Source organism: Bufo gargarizans, chromosome 3 (genome assembly GCF_014858855.1).
Source record: "Bufo gargarizans isolate SCDJY-AF-19 chromosome 3, ASM1485885v1, whole genome shotgun sequence".
Taxonomy (NCBI): domain Eukaryota; kingdom Metazoa; phylum Chordata; class Amphibia; order Anura; family Bufonidae; genus Bufo; species Bufo gargarizans.
In genome coordinates this window covers 122,859,977-122,876,532 of record NC_058082.1, presented here as the reverse complement: position 1 = coordinate 122,876,532, position 16,556 = coordinate 122,859,977, and the positions used below count along the sequence as shown (strand labels likewise).

Sequence of the window (16,556 nt, the reverse complement as noted above, 5' to 3'; positions counted from 1 at the left end):
ACAATGCACCAATCACAATCTGCTATCAAGGAATGCGGCTTCGTGGAGCTTAACCATTTGCCTTACCATATTTTCACTGCTCATGAAGAGAAAAACTGTACTGCTTTTCCCAACCTCTGTTTAAAGCTGTAAGCAGTTTAGCATGGTTTGAAGATGTGGTCATTAGATTGCTTCTACCATAAAATGCCATGGTTTACCATTGCAGTCTTTGGTAAAATTGCTGTGTTCCTATAAAGCCCTGCCACAAGTAGGGTCTAATAGAAATTTAACTATGGCAGGCCTTCGGTGGCTTTACAAGGCTGCCATAGGAACCGAACAACTCCGGCCAACTCATTACAGGGGTACCCTTTAGTCGCCGGGAGCAGTTAGCTCCCATTAAATGACCGCTAAAATGCAGTGCTAGTTGACTATGAAGTCTGAGGTGTTAAAAATCCATGATCGGAGTTGTGTCTTACAATCTACTCTGCTGTCGGGTGTGTTCTGTGTAGCACAGCAGTATGAAGCACGGACAAATCTAAATTTCCCTCGGAAACAAGGGAAAAAAGAGAAAAAGGAGCGCACAATAGGGTAGTATGTTCAAAGCACCAGATAGGGATATCAGAGTGAGAAATATCCAAACTCACCTTATAGGGTTGTGCTCCGGCAGGCACAACGCTACTGTAAACTTGATAAAAACAAGACCATTTGAACCAGGATTGCAGCCGCAGATTTTTGGGATCTTTTGGCTGGGATGTCCAGTCCCTCCAAAAGAATTTGTGGGTAAAGAGAAGGAGAAGTTCTGCATCGGCGCAAATCCACCAGTATGATCAGTCTTAATAGATTATTTTTGTTTTAATTGGAAAACAACGCGTTTCGGGGATGAAACACTCCCCTCTGTAACCTGATGAAGGGGAGTGTTTCATCCCCGAAACGCGTTGTTTTCCAATTAAAACAAAAATAATCTATTAAGACTGATCATACTGGTGGATTTGCGCCGATGCAGAACTTCTCCTTCTCTGTGTAGCACAGCAGTCACCCACTGGCTATGATTCCCAATCAGCTCTTTAACTGGTGCAATTTGTAAAGACCTAACATCTACTGTGAATGTTGGGAAGGGGTTAGAATCTATTGTTATCTATTAAACATTAGCTTGTAATATATAGTCTGATCTAGCTGCACTAATAAATGCTATTTTATTTTAGGTCCATGATGAATGTGTTTCCATGATTCCTCCTACATGTGATGGTGGTGTCTTGCGGGACCACATATTACCTCCTTCCTCCATTTATCCTGTAATCTTGGTGAGTTTTAGTAGATGCTACTATTCCTATTTATTTACTTAAAAAATCTATTTAAGACTGAAATGAACCAATCTGATGTAAATATAAGTCTTTAAAGGTGTTGTCCTGTTTGGAGAATCCTTTTTTTTTGTACCCCCAACAATCTGATCAATGAAGGGGGGGGGGGGGGGGGGTTGTTTAACCCTCGGTATCCCAGAATCACCCTACAGCATCACATGCATGGGAAATGAGGCATTACATAGTTCACAATAAAATCATAAACTGTCTATATAATGCTAGGAGGCGTTTGGTCATCCAGAACATGATATGCTTTTTGTAGCTGCTCTCAACCTTGTTTCATCCTTTTCAATTGAAAATTGGTTTTATAAACCACCCAATTCTTTAAGTTCTCTTCAAGTGTCAAAATTCTGTTCCTCATGCATACCTGATCAGATTTCCGCTTTAATACTGTAGTTAGGATGTGTACCAGCCTCTGTAATTGAGAGAAGAATATATTAATAAGACTACTTTCACATCTGCCTTTTTGAGTCAGATTTTGAGATCCGGCATTCAAAACTTGAATTAAACTAATCTGTTACATTTAATAGATCCGGATGGCTCAGTTTCAGCCGGTTGCATTAAGTCAAAACGCAACAAACTGGATCCGGTATAAAAATTATTGTAAGTCAATGTTACTGAAAAAAACTGATCCGGCACCATTAACTCGCATTGATTTTCATGCTGGATCCGGTTCGTTTTGTTTTTCAAATTGGACACAAAAACACTGCTTGCACCAAAACACAACTGACCTGATGGATACTGATCAGTTTTGTCCCCATTGACAAAACTGATCCGTTTAATTCAGGTTTTGAGATCCTTTGCTGGATCATAAAACCTGAATTAAAAACACAGATGTGAAAGTAGCAAAATGTGCAGCTGAATACTAAACAACTTGACCAAAGAGAACAACTCAATGAATTATTTCCTGGTGATTTTTATTATTATTTGGTGGAAGCATTGATGTGGACACCAAAATGATTGTTTCTGGGCAGCAGATCAAATGGGTATCTGCTGCCCAGAAACACTGAATCTGTTCACATAGCTTTGGTTTTTGTAGAACAAGTTGCAGTTTCTGATGGCACCATCTAACTCTGTAAAACAAAATTACATGTATGTCATTTGCATGTGGGGAACGTATTGAGCGGGATCAAGAGTTACGCTGGGTTCAGACCTGAGCGTTCTGAAAGGAGCGCTCTGTATGCGTGATTGTACCGGCATTTGCAATCGTGCATACAGAGACAAGCGAACGCCCATTGTCGTGCTTTCCCGAATATCTATCTATGTGCGGGAACGCGCGACAAAACGCCCCAAAAAAGCTCAAGAACTTGTTTGAGCGTCGGGCGTTTTACAGCGCGATCGTACGCGCTGTAAAACGCCCAGGTGAAAACCATTCCCATAGGGAATCATTGGTTTCTCCTTGTTGAGTGTTTTACAGCGCGTAGGAACGCGCTGTAAAACGCTCAGGTGTGAACCCAGCCTTAAGCCCACTCCATACTTGGCATGTGCTGGCTGTGTAATATAGCTGATCCCTATCAATGCTCAGATAGGAGATATTTCCAATCCTGGTAATTTAATCTATTAACTTCTGCAGTCAATAGCGATCGCAGCATCTGGGTGGTTAGAGGGCAGAAGGCTACTTCTGTCTTCCGAGACTGTGCTGCAATGAAATTGTGGGATTCTAATTAGTTGTTTTGGCTGCCTTTCACCTTGTGATGACTCCCAGGCCTGCCATAATATACTACCTGTTAAGCCAATAGGCAGTCTTTAATAGGCAGGCAGTAAAAATCCCATACTATTGCAGTCCATGGTTTAATTGATCAGAGGATCGTATGTTAATGTCCCCTGTAGGGGCAAAAACGTACACTGAAAAAATGTTAAAGAAATATTTTTTTAAAAAAAGTAAGAAATATGAAACAAAAATTCACCCCAATTTCACATATAAAAATGAATTAAAAAAAGTCAATGGTATTGTGTCTAAACTAACATGGAAAAATATCTATCCTGCCCAATGAATGCCGTAAAAAAAAACAAAGCGCAATTCACCATTTTTGGTCATCTTGTCTCCCCCCAAAAATAGGGTAAAAAGTGTTAATACACTGTGAACACTGTAAAAACAAAACCTGAAAAACCATGGCGGAATTGGTTGGTTTTTTTCCCGTTTCACCCCAAAAATAACTCTATTTTTGCCATTAAAAATGTAACTTTTCCCACAAAAAATAAGCCCTGAAGCAGCTATGTTAATGGAAAAGTTGAAATCTTTTGGCTCTTGGAAGATTGAGGAAATCACAAAAAACGCAAAAGCGAAAATTGTCCCCATAGTTCCAACATTGTTTTATGTTTTTTTACTACATTCAATATGTAGTAAATATGCTGTTAACTTTATTCTGTAATACAGCAATAGAGATGTATTGTTTTTCTTATTTTTGAATAGTTAAAAAAAATGGGAAATTCTGACACCCATAACTTTTTTACATTTCGATCTATGGAGCTGTGTAAGGGCTTCTTTATATGAGGGTTGTTTAATAAGTTATCTACCCCATCATGTTCTGTCAGTGTTAAAGAGCTTGTCTGTGCAGGTTGAGACATGATTGGACATGCAACACACACAGTAGCAGTTCAGTCTGATAAAAGCACTGGAAGTGACAGGATGGCGAGTCCAGTACAGTGTGGGTCTACATAGAAAGTGAGGGATCTGGAGCTGTGCTCCGTGATTAAATTTCTTCCAAAGGAAGAAAAGAAGCCTAAAACAATGCATGAAAGGATTATTTCTGTATATGGTGATGATGCACCTTCCTAATACAAAGTAAAGTTTTGGGCCAAGCAGTTTAAGTGGGGTAGGGAATCAATTGAAGATGACACCTGTTTTGAGATTCCTCTTAGTTTTAGTTGCATCCTTATAAATTTATATATCATATTTTTAGCTACTGCTACCTTCATTTACTTTAAAATTCTAATACCTTTCATACATCACATGTGTCCTTAATGTTTTAATATTTTCTTAACAATTTTTTTTTACTACCTTTGTAACTGTTTTACTGTTCTCTCGTCCTCAGGAACGACAGAACAGCCAAAAGAATCTCATTGCTGCCTCAGATGAAATGGCACAGAGCTTCAGTACAGCAGAAGGACAGGCATTACGGGTAAGGCCCAGTTCACACCTGCATTGGAAGCTCTGTTCAGGGAAGAGTCCATCAAAAGTATCAAACTAAAGACCTGCATACTGGAATATTTTGTCTGGTAAATGACTCCCATTATAGCCACTGGGGTCTGTCTTGTGCCATCAGTTTCAGTAATGTGCCGAGTCTTCCTTTATTAAAGGGGCTGTCTCACTTCAGCAAATGGCATTTATCATGTAGACAAAGTTAATACAAGGCACTTACTAATGTATTGTTATTATCTATATTGTTTCCTTTGCTGGCCCAATTCATTTTTCCATCACTTTATACAGTTTCCATGGTTACGACCACCCTGCAATACATCCGTGGTGGTCATGCTTGCACAATATAGGAAAAAGTGGAGGCCCCTCTGGTGACCAGGATGATGGGAGCACATAGGGTAGTGCTTTTTTCTATAGTGTGCAACCACGGCCACCGCTGATGGATTGCAGGGTGGTTGTAACCATGGAAACAAGCAGTGTTTAATATGATGGAAAAATGAAGCCAGCCAGCAAAGCAAGCAATATAGATAATACCAATACATAAGTGACTTGTATTAACTTTATCTACATAATAAATGCTATTTGCTGAAGTGAGACAACCCCTTCAATGTTGTGTTCCTATAAGAGAGTAGAACAACAGAAATGATTAACGCTAATTTGAATGTCGCCTAAGTCTTCAACTGCTTTCTGGTGAAATAACTGTAGTAAAGTTCTGGAGTGCTCTTTAAAAGGGTTGTCTAATGAAGACCATCAGTTTTTTTTATGGAAGTCAGCCAGGCCATCAGTTGTTTCTGTTTCTCTAACCCTCGGGCCCCAAACGACTGCTGCTGCTGAAATGGTTGTATTTGTAGCATTACCACCAGCCATACAAATGCATGGCCATCCATATAAAGAATGGACATGCCAGGTCCATCTTGCAGAGTGACTCCACATTTTGACTCTCTCTATGCTGTCCATATTCCCTAATAATGCATACAGATAGGAATTAAAAATCTGCAAACTGTCGTCTATTGTAAATGTTTTATTTTTATTTTATTTTTTATTTTCAGATTGTACCAATTTCAGACACACACCCTTTACTTGTCTTTGTCAATCCGAAGAGTGGAGGAAAACAGGGAGAGAGGTGAGTACATACCAACTAAATATCAGTAGTAATGTCATTTTTTAGTTGTTGTCTGTGTGTGCATACAGTTAGAGAAAATAGATACTAACCGCACACAACCTCATTAAATGGGCTCAATATCTGTAGAGAGCTTACACTTGTGTTAGGCTACTTTCACACTAGCGTTTTAGTTTCCGGTATAGAGATCCGTCATAGCGGCTCAATACCGAAAAAACCCGCTTCAGTTTTGTCCCCATTCATTGTCAATGGGGACAAAACTGAACTGAACAGAACGGAATGCACCAAAAGGCATTCTGTTCCGTTTAGTTGCGTTCCCATATCGGAAAGCAAACCGCAACATGTTGTAGTTTGCTTTCTGTCCTGGGATGCAGAGCAAGACGGATACGGCATGACCCCCAATGCAAGTCAATGCAGACGGATCCGTTTTCTCCAACACAATCTGCCACAATAGAAAACTGATCCTGTCATGGTCTTACCTTCTCACTGTTCTCCTTCGTTTGACATGTGCTGGCGGCCATCTTGGTTTCTGGGTTTCTTGTAGCCTCCCACCCTGCGGCTTCTCCTTCCCACTGGGAGGAGCTGGATGCTTAGCTCATATATATAGGAGGTCTGTGGCTTCAGTTCCTTGCTTGGTCCTCCTGTGTTCACATGCTTCTAAGACTGCTGCTGCTTCTGGTTCCTGATCCTGGCCTCGTCTGACTACCCCGTTGGTTCCTGATCCTGGCTTCGTCTGACTACCCTGCTGGTTCCTGATCCTGGCTTCGTCTGACTACCCTTCTGGTTCCTGACCTCTGTCTACGCAAGACCCTGCTTCGGTTTAGCCATCCGTTTGGACTTTTGCTTACAGCTTGATTTTCAATAAAGCCTTCTTATTTCCACTTATCTCTTGTTGTACGTCTGGTTCATGGTTCCATGACAGATCCGTCCTCTATTGACTTTCAATGTTGTTCATGACGGATCCATCTTGGGTATGTTAAAGATAATACAACCGGATCCGTTCATAACGGATGCAGACGGTTGTATTATCAGTAACAGAACCCTGCCGGATCCAGCAAAAAATGCTAGTGTGAAAGTAGCCTAACAGATATAGGAAAAACGTGCAAACCTGACTATTTTGGAGGGACCTGGAAACCGTCTAATGTGTATGGGCGCCTGACTCTCCCATGAGGAGACAAGGATCTGGCACTTGGGTTTAAACTGCTGCAAGAGGTGTCTGGAAGCGGCTAATTCCCCTCTCCCCGTTCAGAACATATGCATGCTCAGTCGAGGATGCAAGTGTACATGGGTGACATGGTAGGCCATGTGAATGGCCAGCCTAACCTTCCCACTAAATGATTTTACTTTGTATGTAGATTAAATGCATATATAAAATGTGGTTTTCAATCTTGAGGTACAGTAAATGTAATTTGAACTTTGAGTGAATAAACACACATAAAAAGAAAGGAAGAAATAATGGACTTTGAGGTAATCTGAAAATGCTTCTAATAGGTCTCTGCATTATACTTTTTTTTTTTTCAATTTTATATCGCTCTCACCAATAAAAGTAGATGGTGCTTAATGGGAGCGACAGGTCTTTCACTGCCCTAGATTTTTAATATAATTCATGCCAGAAACTGGCATAAATCATAGTTCAGAACAAACAGCAGGTGGCACTATACATATTCCTTTTTATTGAACAACTCAGTGGCTATGCTAATTTTGTAAATACCTGCAGTTACAAAAGTATTTAGATCCAGGTGCTTGTTTGAAAAATGTAGAAGAGCATCCCCCCCCCCCTATATTTTTAAATCCATTAGTTATGTTCTCAACAGCCATAATATTAGAATCAATTATTATTATGCTGAACTAGATATACATGATTTATTATGGTTTATACAATTTGAATTTATTATGGAAGTGTGTGTATGTATGTATGTATGTATGTCCGCTAAAGGAATCCGCACCGTTGCATTTACAATCACAAAATTTGGCACACAGGTACATCAGGTGTCGGGGAAAGTTTTAGACCGGATCTCAGGCGTTCCTAAGATATTCCCCAAAAAATTAAAATATGGCTCATCACATTAGCCAATAGAAGCCTGCAGGTCTTTCTCTTTATATCCCAACTGCCATATATGTGGTCACATGTCCCTTATCAGCCAATAGAAGCTCGCAGGTCCTTAGTCTCCACATACACACAGTTTTACACCAGGTTTCCATAACAACCTAGCCATTTTTCTTCACTACTATAGGTCAGCTTTAAAGGAGCAGGGCGCTGTGGATGACACTGTTAAGGGAGCGGATTGCTGTGGAGGTCACAGTTCAGGGGGCAGGTAGGGTGGCCATTCAGGCCACCCTCAAAAGACGGGCTTAAAAAGACCACCCCCAGGCCCTGCTAAGCCAAGATTAGGCCACTCCCCCTCCCACTCCCACTCCACAGCCAACAGGGATTGAAAAAAATGAAGGTAAAAATCAACTTGTGTCAGCTGCAGGGGCGGGGGGGAGGGTGACTTTCTCCCTGCAGCTCACACTCAGACAGAACAGTGGTGCTGTCTGAGAGTGAGCTGTTCAAAAGAACATCCCTGTGTCCGTCCAGGCCCTGCGCTGGACGGAGGACAGGGAGTCTGAAAGCCGGACTGTCCGGCCTAAAACCGGACCTCTGGCCACCCTAGGGGTAGGCTGCTGTGGAGGTCACAGTTAAGGGGACGGTCAACTATGGAGGTCGGTATTAAGGGGCAGATTGCTTTAGAGGCCACTGTTAAGGGGATAGGGTGTTGTGGAAATCATTGTTAAGGAGATGGGGTACTGTGTAGGTCACTAATAAAGGGGCGGCCGCTATGGAGGTCACTGTTAAAGGGGTGGGCTGCTGTGGAGGTCCTTGTTAAGGGGGCGGGATGCTGTCAGGGTCACTGTTAAAATGGGCGGGTGCTGTGGAGGTCTCTGTTAAGGGGGCAGGGAACTGTGGAGGTCACAGTTAAGGGGGCGGTCCGCTATGAAGGTCAATGTTAAAGGGCGGGGTGTTGTAGAGGTCACTGTTAAGGGGGTGGGGTGTTGTGCAGTGTTCCCTCTAAGCTGCGCGGGTGGGCAGCCGCGCAGCAATTATTGTGGCCCGCTCACTCAGCCTACAGCGCACCGCAAGGTTCGCTATCACTGCTGGCAAAATGCCAGCACTTGTCGTCAGACTCATCTGCGTGACGGCGCCGACGTCCTCCTCGTAGTCCTGTGCGGCTCAGCACAGCGGGGCGCCGCCTACCAACTACCACGTATTGCCGCGCTACTTCTGCCTCCGCCTTCTTTTTGCAGGGAGAGGAGGACTGAGCAGCAGCAGGCAGCAAGGTGCGGTAGTGGCGGCGGCGCCGCCATCTTAGAGCCAGGCCAGAGGCACATGCTAGAGTGAGACTGAGTTTCTCCTATGGGCTACCTGCAATAAGTAAAATCCTAGAAACCGTCATTGACTGCTGAACTGGTCTCTCCTGGTATTTCTAGAGTTTTAACTTGTGACAAGAAGTGGAGAACAGCGGGGGACAATAGTGGCACTAGTAGACTACTAGTGCCACTATTGTCCCCCGCTGTTCTCCACTTCTTGTCACAAGTTAAAACTCTAGAAATACCAGGAGAGACCAGTTTAGCAATCAATGACGGTAGAATGTCCGTAGTAGGGGAGAACACTAAACAATCTTAGTTATTTTTAATCCTATAGGCTAGAGTGAGTGAAGTGAATAAGTCTCTCTGGCCTAGCCTGATAGTGATAAGTCCTTGATGTGGGCAGCAGGAGCTGTGTCTGTGTTACCTAAGAAAGCAATGAAAACAGCATGTACTGTATGGGAGGTTTTATCACAGCAGACTAGCCAATGCCAAACAAGGGAATGCTGGTTGGCGCCGCCATCTTAGAGAGGCTAGAGTCTCTCTGGAACAGCATTGCATTCCCTTCAGGTTTTGCATTGGCAATGTTGCTTGTCTCAGCCAAGGAAAATGGGGGAAAAAGTAACATATATAACAGGAGATGCCTGGGTTATACCAGCATGTTCCATATCACTGTATACAAGAAGATGTATTACTTCTACCAGCTGTACATATATAATTATATACAGGAGATACTCGAGTTATACCAACATGGTCCATATCACTGTATACAAGAAGATGTATAAGTTAGACGTCCTAGCCAGTGTCAGGTTAGCACTTAGCAAGGTCTTTCTTCACTGCGCAGGAGACATTTTGTGTGCGGTTCTGTCACACTGTCCGTCCACTCCAGTAACTGTTTTATCTGGTCTTACTTAGTAGGCTAGATTTATTGTTTTGCCAATATGTCGGCGATGATCTCTTGTTTGATTGTCCTATCGCCCAAGTTTGACTAAGCATTGCCCATCTCTAAGCCGACCCCGCTCAGCAACTGCCAAAGCTTAGAGGGAACACTGGTGTTGTGTAGGTTACATTTTAAGGGAACAGAGCTCTGTAGAGGTCACTGTTAGGGGGGCGGGTTATTGTGGAAATCGCTGTTAACATGACGGGGTACTGTGGAAGTCACTAAAAGAAGGGGCAGTCGCTGTGGATGTCACCAGTTAAAGGGGAGGGCGCTGTGGATGTTACTGTTAAGGGGGCAGGCCACTGTGGGACTTCACTGTTAAAGGGGCAGGGTACTGTAGATGTCACTGTTCTAGTGGATACTGTTGATATCTTTTAACGACACACACAAACACTAAATGAAATAGATGAAATATACCCACACAAAGCCGGGTCCTTCTGCTAGTATGTATAAATATATAAATATAAAGGATACTTGTGTATGATGCTGAATGCTTCTTTCATTCACTGCAGAGTTCTTCGCAAGTTCCAGTATCTACTAAACCCTCGACAAGTGCATAATCTACTTAAAGGGGGGCCTGCACCTGGGTAAGAAAAAACAAAGTGTACAGTTGTTGAAATACATACAGTAAAGGGGTTTCCTACAAAAGACGGTATACTGCTTGGACCTGGTGGACATTCTCCCCATTTTTGTCTGTGAATAAGATATGGAATTAACAACTCACCCAGCCAGTACTCTTCCAAGAAAGCACATGGCATAATGTATTTTGGGGAAAACCCTTTAAAGGGGTTTTCTGAGACTTTAATACTGATGAGTGATGGATCCGTATCTGATCGGTGGGGGTCCAACACTGATCAGCTGTTTGAGAAGGTATCAGTAGCGCCGCGGCCTTCTCCAGCTTTTCCTGGGCCGTGAAACATTGTTTATCGATCACATGGCCTAGCTGCAGGTCAGCCCCACAGAAGTGAATGGGGCTGACCTACAATACAGCACATCCGCTGTACAATGTACGGTGCTGTGCTTGGTGAGCAGGGAGAAGGCCACAGCGCTCACAGGAGCGCCAGTGCCTTCTCAGACAGCTGATCGACGGGGGTCCCGGGTGTCGGACCTTCACCAGATGCTAATGACCTATCCAGAGGATAGGTCATCAGTATTAAAATCTAGAAAAACCTTTTTAAACACTGTGAGTGTTATTTTCTAACACTAGATTCACTCCTATTTATCACCAGTCTCAATTTCTTCTGGGATGTTCAAGATTATCGGATTTTAGTGTGTGGTGGGGATGGCACTGTTGGATGGATTTTGGATGCCATTGGTAAGAGAAATTGTTTTTTCCCCCCATGCAATGTGACTGAACACTCAGTTTAACAATACCAATACCAACAGTGTTCTCTGAAATGAAACTCGGAAATATATCAACCACTTATGCCCACAGTTACATAACCATACCAAATCACAAGACCCAAAAAGACATTGAGCAAATGCAGACAGGAAGAGTACATATTTGCAGATTGGATTGAACCTAGACCCTGGAGCATGAGTGGGCCCAAAAGGTCCTTCTCTCCCCCTTGAGAATAGTACTATAAATTATGTATGATAATTTGGGAGCTCTGTTACATAAATTTAATTGATTCCCAGGAGCTTCAAAAAGGACACCATCAGGGCAATTTTTTCTGATTGCATTTTACTAATTTTGGGCAAAAAAATCAGTCTGTTTGCAGAGTATCATTTCGCCTCAAGGCTCATGTGAAGCTTTATCTCTGACCTCATAAATCTTATCAGTTTGAAAAGAGTTTAGTTATAATGAGTGTTTATGAGGTCAGAGATCAGGCTTCACTTGAGCCAGTGGAACTCAGAGCACAGTCTGCAAACAGACTGATTTTTTTTTAACCCTTATAACTCAAAAATGACTGAACATTTTTAACAAAGACCCATTGAAAAAATGATTTTAGCATGAAATGAGTAAAATGCAATCTCAAATTCTCTGTACTATGCTTAAAGTAGAAGCTAAATTTTGTCTCTCTCTGTATCAATATAACACTACGAGGAATTTTGAAGGATTTCTTACTGTAATCAACAGAGCAGTTATAAGCTGTGTTCATGTGTGAGACCGGGTCAGATCATCTGCTGATATGACATACATTTCACATCTGTTTTATGAAAGGAGGGCAGGGCTATGATTCTCGGCCTGAACTTAAATCACTTTCATCAACAATATTACCATTAAATAATCAGGTTCATGAACATGCACTCCACTGCGGCACAGTGTGCCAGTATGCATTGGGCTTGGACTCAATCCCAGATGTGTCACTGAACGTAGCCAGCAGGATATATGATGTGACAGCGGAACAGAGACCTGCACATTGACTACTCTATAACGTACACCTAATGAAAATCAAAAAAATCTTTTAAAAACAAAAATTACATACATGTCTTTTTCATCTGTGTATGCCATCTAAGTCTATGTTATCCCTCCTAGACAAAGCTAATCTTCCACACAGACCACCTGTAGCTGTTCTACCCCTCGGGACCGGGAACGACCTTGCTCGATGTCTCAGATGGGGAGGAGGTTTGAATATTTCATTTTTTTGTCTGTCGCACATCTAGAGGGTAAAAGAGCCCAAAGTTCCACCCCTAGTGCCGGGGCACATCTGGTGTTTTGAACCCTCAATCTTAATAAAATGAATGTGAAGAATGCATGTGAAACCTCAGATATGAACTTCTTACTTTGCAGGTTATGATGGAGAAAATCTAGTTAAAGTGTTGAAAGACATTGAAAAAAGTACAATATTGTTGATGGACCGGTGGAACATTGAGGTCACACCAGAGAACCCTGAAGAAAAGGGAGACCCTGTTCCATATGAGATAATCAACAACTACTTCTCTATTGGAGTGGTATGTATGGACGTGCTATAAGCGGGTTTTAAGGGAATGGTGACACCTTCAGGCAGTATGGAGACCAACACTTAGGCTAGGTCTACACGACGACATTTGTCGCGCGACATTTTGTTGCACTAATGTCGCGCGACAATTTTTATAATGGCAGTCTATGGTGTCGCACTGCAACATGCGACATGTTGCGACTGCGACGCGACAGTCGCAGAAAATCCATTCAAGATGGATTTTTCTGCGACTGTCGCGTCGCAGTCGCAACATGTCGCATGTTGCAGTGCGACACCATAGACTGCCATTATAAAAATTGTCGCGCGACATTAGTGCAACAAAATGTCGCGCGACAACTGTTGCGCCCTATCTGTCGCGCGACTTTTTGTAGCGCGACAAATGTCGTCGTGTAGACCTAGCCTAATGCAAAGAAAGACTTCAGCAGGGCAGATGGAGGCTATGCACATAAACCTAAGCATCTGATTGTATATTTATCAATCTGTGTTAGGTGGACATATACTACTGATTCACTTCCTATACATAAGGATTCTTGAATATGTAAAATATATAGTGAGCTACTTTTCAGAAAACCTTAGCAAATTCCTTTTAGTGCACTGCAGGAAAAATGTACCGTTCCCCAGAGATTATTCTCTCGTGACCTTAAAGACATCTCAATTGTATGTGGAACTACAGTAAAGTAATAGCCTAATACCAATCAGGTGAGTTATGACCAGATACTGTGGTTCTTTAATGGTCCTATATTTTAGAAGGTTGTTTTTCTGGTTTTAGTAGTCCATAACAAGGTGTGCATGCGTAACCACTGCTTCATTCATTTTTGTGGAAAAACTGGATCTAGTTCCATGTGCAGTAGTCAGCAGTCCCATACTAGGCTGTTGGGCCCCTTTTAGACGAGTGAGTTCCACACATTGGACTTGCAGGGTGAATATGCAGCAGCTCCCGTCCTGACCTCCCAGCTCGCATAGCATTATATTAATTTATGATGCTATATAACCCTTACAATTCTGGAATGTATTGGATAACATTGACATAGTGCTGTCAGTGTTATCCAATACTTTCCAGAACTGTAAGGGTTACATAGCATCATAACTCACTATAATGCCATGCGACCCCCGTCAGTGCTAAGAGGTCAGGACGGGAGCTGCTGCATACTCACGCTGCAAGTCCAATGTGTCAAACCAGTCTTGATCTTGCATGTTTAAGTTTTTCCTGTAGTATACTGATTCTTGCAATACCTACTAAAGGAATTTGCTAACATTTTATGAGCTGTGTCTCACATTATGCTTCATTTGCAATACAGAACTTTGGGACTCCTGTTTTCATGATTCCTGGTGTCCCAGCATGCGGACCCTTAGTGATCAGACAGTTATCCCCTGTACTGTTGAAAGGGCATAAGAGTTAGTGAGAAAATTCCTTTAAGAAAAAGAAGCCACAACATATATGGGAACTCCTTTAAGACAAACAATGGAAAATCAGTGTACATATCTAATTTCAAAGCAAATGGAAATAGTACAAAAAGAAGAAAAAGTCCTTTTTAGGTTTTTGTAAACATAGGTTTTTGTAAACGTTTGATTGGTAGCTAGTTCTAGCTGTGATTCCAACTGGAACACTTTTTCACCTTCAGATACCTCTTTCCAGTTTTCCTGATGAGTCGGGGCTTATGCACACGGTCATGGAGCCAGTACAGTAGTGCATTGAGACTGTACAGCTCCTTTAGTAGGGAGCCATACAGCCTCCATGCAGTGCTGTATAGGCTCTATCAGCAAAGTTTTGAATGTGTCTTACAACAAGCTTGTCAACATTTTCCATTGACAACCATCACATCTTTATATGCAACCTTTGTGTAGCTATAGGGGGTGCAAGGGTAACCCAGGTGTCTGCGAGGGAATAAAAGGTGCCTCAACTATGTATCAAGGCCCCCAATATTTTGAATGCAAATAGTAATTGGGACCATTTTACAGATTTCCATTGTGACCATAATTAATTTAGAATGCAAAAGGCGGACACACACAAAAGGCCTTTTGTAAAAAAAAATCATAGATATTATATATCTGCTTAGGTACGAGAAGGCTGATTGGATTATTTTTGTTACACAATTCAGATATAGCTTCAAAATCATGTATCCAGTAAAATGAACGGACAGCTGCTGACATAAAGGGAGATTAATAAATGTAATTGTGACTCAAGAGACATGTTGCACAATGAATGGTGTGTGGCTTTCTCTGCTACTAGTTTACTAAAGTTCTCCGGAAAATGACAGTGAATAGCAGGTGTCACGTGGTAATGCGCTGTAGCTGAGCAGTACTCCTCATTACACTGCACTCTAATCTGATGCTGATGTGGCAATCATAAATGGGCCTGATGGTGTCTTCTTTCTACAGGATGCTTCCATCGCTCACCGGTTTCATGTTATGAGGGAGAAATATCCTGAGAAATTCAACAGCAGGTGACAATGACAGATCTGCCTCTACTGCTTTACTGTGTCTGCTGATACAGTAGTGTGTCAATCTTTATAAGGAATCTCTCACCAGAGAAACATCCCCATCCCTTCCAAAACTACTGTGAGGGGTTCCGAATCTGTAATATTTATCTTTGCACTTACTTGCATTTCCTTCTAGTAACTCTGCATTTGGTCCATGTGCTGCATGCTTATGCCTACCCCGGACTCCTGCTTAGTGAAAGAGTGAGCCAGAACTCTTAGGCCCCTTTCACACGGGCGAGTATTCCGCGTGGGTGCAATGCGTGAGTTGAACGCATTGCACCCGCACTGAATCCTGACCCATTCATTTCTATGGGGCTGTGCACACGAGCGGTGATTTTCACGTATCACTTGTGCGTTGCGTAAAAATCGCAGCATGCTCTATATTCTGCGTTTTCCACACAACGCAGGCCCCATTTTCACGCATGGTTGCTAGGTGACGATCGGGCTGGGGACCCGATCTGTATTATTTTCTCTTATAACATGGTTATAAGGGAAAATAATAGCATTCTGAATACAGAATGCAAAGTAAAATAGTGATGAAGGGGTTAAAAATTAAAAAAAAATTTACTCACAGAGTCCACTTGATCGCGTAGTTGCGGATCTCTGTTTTCTTCTGTAATGTTGAGCTGCCGGCTAAGGACCTGTGGTGACGTCACATCACATGATCCAATCACATGGTCCCTCACCATGGTGATGAACCATGTGATTGGACCATGTGATGAACACAGTGACGTCATCAAAGGTCCTATTCCTGTGCACAGCAAAGAAGACAGAAGAGAAGCCGGGCTGCGCAATCAAGTGGATTAAGGTGAGTTAAAAAAATTTTTATTTTTTTTTAACCCCTCCAGCCCTATTGTACTATGCATTCTGTATTTAGAATGCTATTATTTTCCCTTATAACCATGTTATAAGGGAAAATAATACAATCTACAGAACACCTAACCTAAACCCGAACTTCTGTAAAGAAGTTCGGGTTTGGGTACCAAACATTCAGATTTTTCTCACGTGCGTGCAAATGCATTATAATGTTTTGCACTCGCGCGGAAAAATCGCGCATTTTCCCGTAACGCACCCGCATCTTATCCGGGCAAAAAACATGACGCCTGTGTGAAAGAGGCCTTAGAGAGAACCGGTCATCAGAAAATGACCTATGATTTGAACTGCGTTTATATGTTAAACATATTATTGGGATTTATTTTTCTATTTTTTTTTAAATGTCACTATATTAACTTTTTTTATATAATCCTGCAGTTTTCTCACTGGCCACTAGGTCTAAAATACGTAAAGACTTC

General features: G+C 42.2%; 1 protein-coding gene across 5 annotated transcripts in view; it reads left to right on the top strand.

Annotated features, from left to right (window-relative positions):
• Positions 1–16,556, top strand: part of DGKA (diacylglycerol kinase alpha) — a 197,502-nt gene that overhangs the window by 162,765 nt on the left and 18,181 nt on the right. For all 5 annotated transcript variants that reach the window (XR_006388132.1, XR_006388133.1, XR_006388134.1 and 2 more), the window contains 8 exons: positions 1,182–1,280; positions 4,373–4,459; positions 5,526–5,599; positions 10,394–10,468; positions 11,111–11,196; positions 12,361–12,450; positions 12,616–12,776; positions 15,164–15,228. Coding sequence is in view for 2 of the 5 variants with exons in the window: in XM_044283929.1 (XP_044139864.1) it covers positions 1,182–1,280; positions 4,373–4,459; positions 5,526–5,599; positions 10,394–10,468; positions 11,111–11,196; positions 12,361–12,450; positions 12,616–12,776; positions 15,164–15,228 (737 nt within the window). In the remaining 3 variants the exon portion in view is untranslated. The remainder of the gene's footprint in view (positions 1–1,181; positions 1,281–4,372; positions 4,460–5,525; positions 5,600–10,393; positions 10,469–11,110; positions 11,197–12,360; positions 12,451–12,615; positions 12,777–15,163; positions 15,229–16,556) is intronic.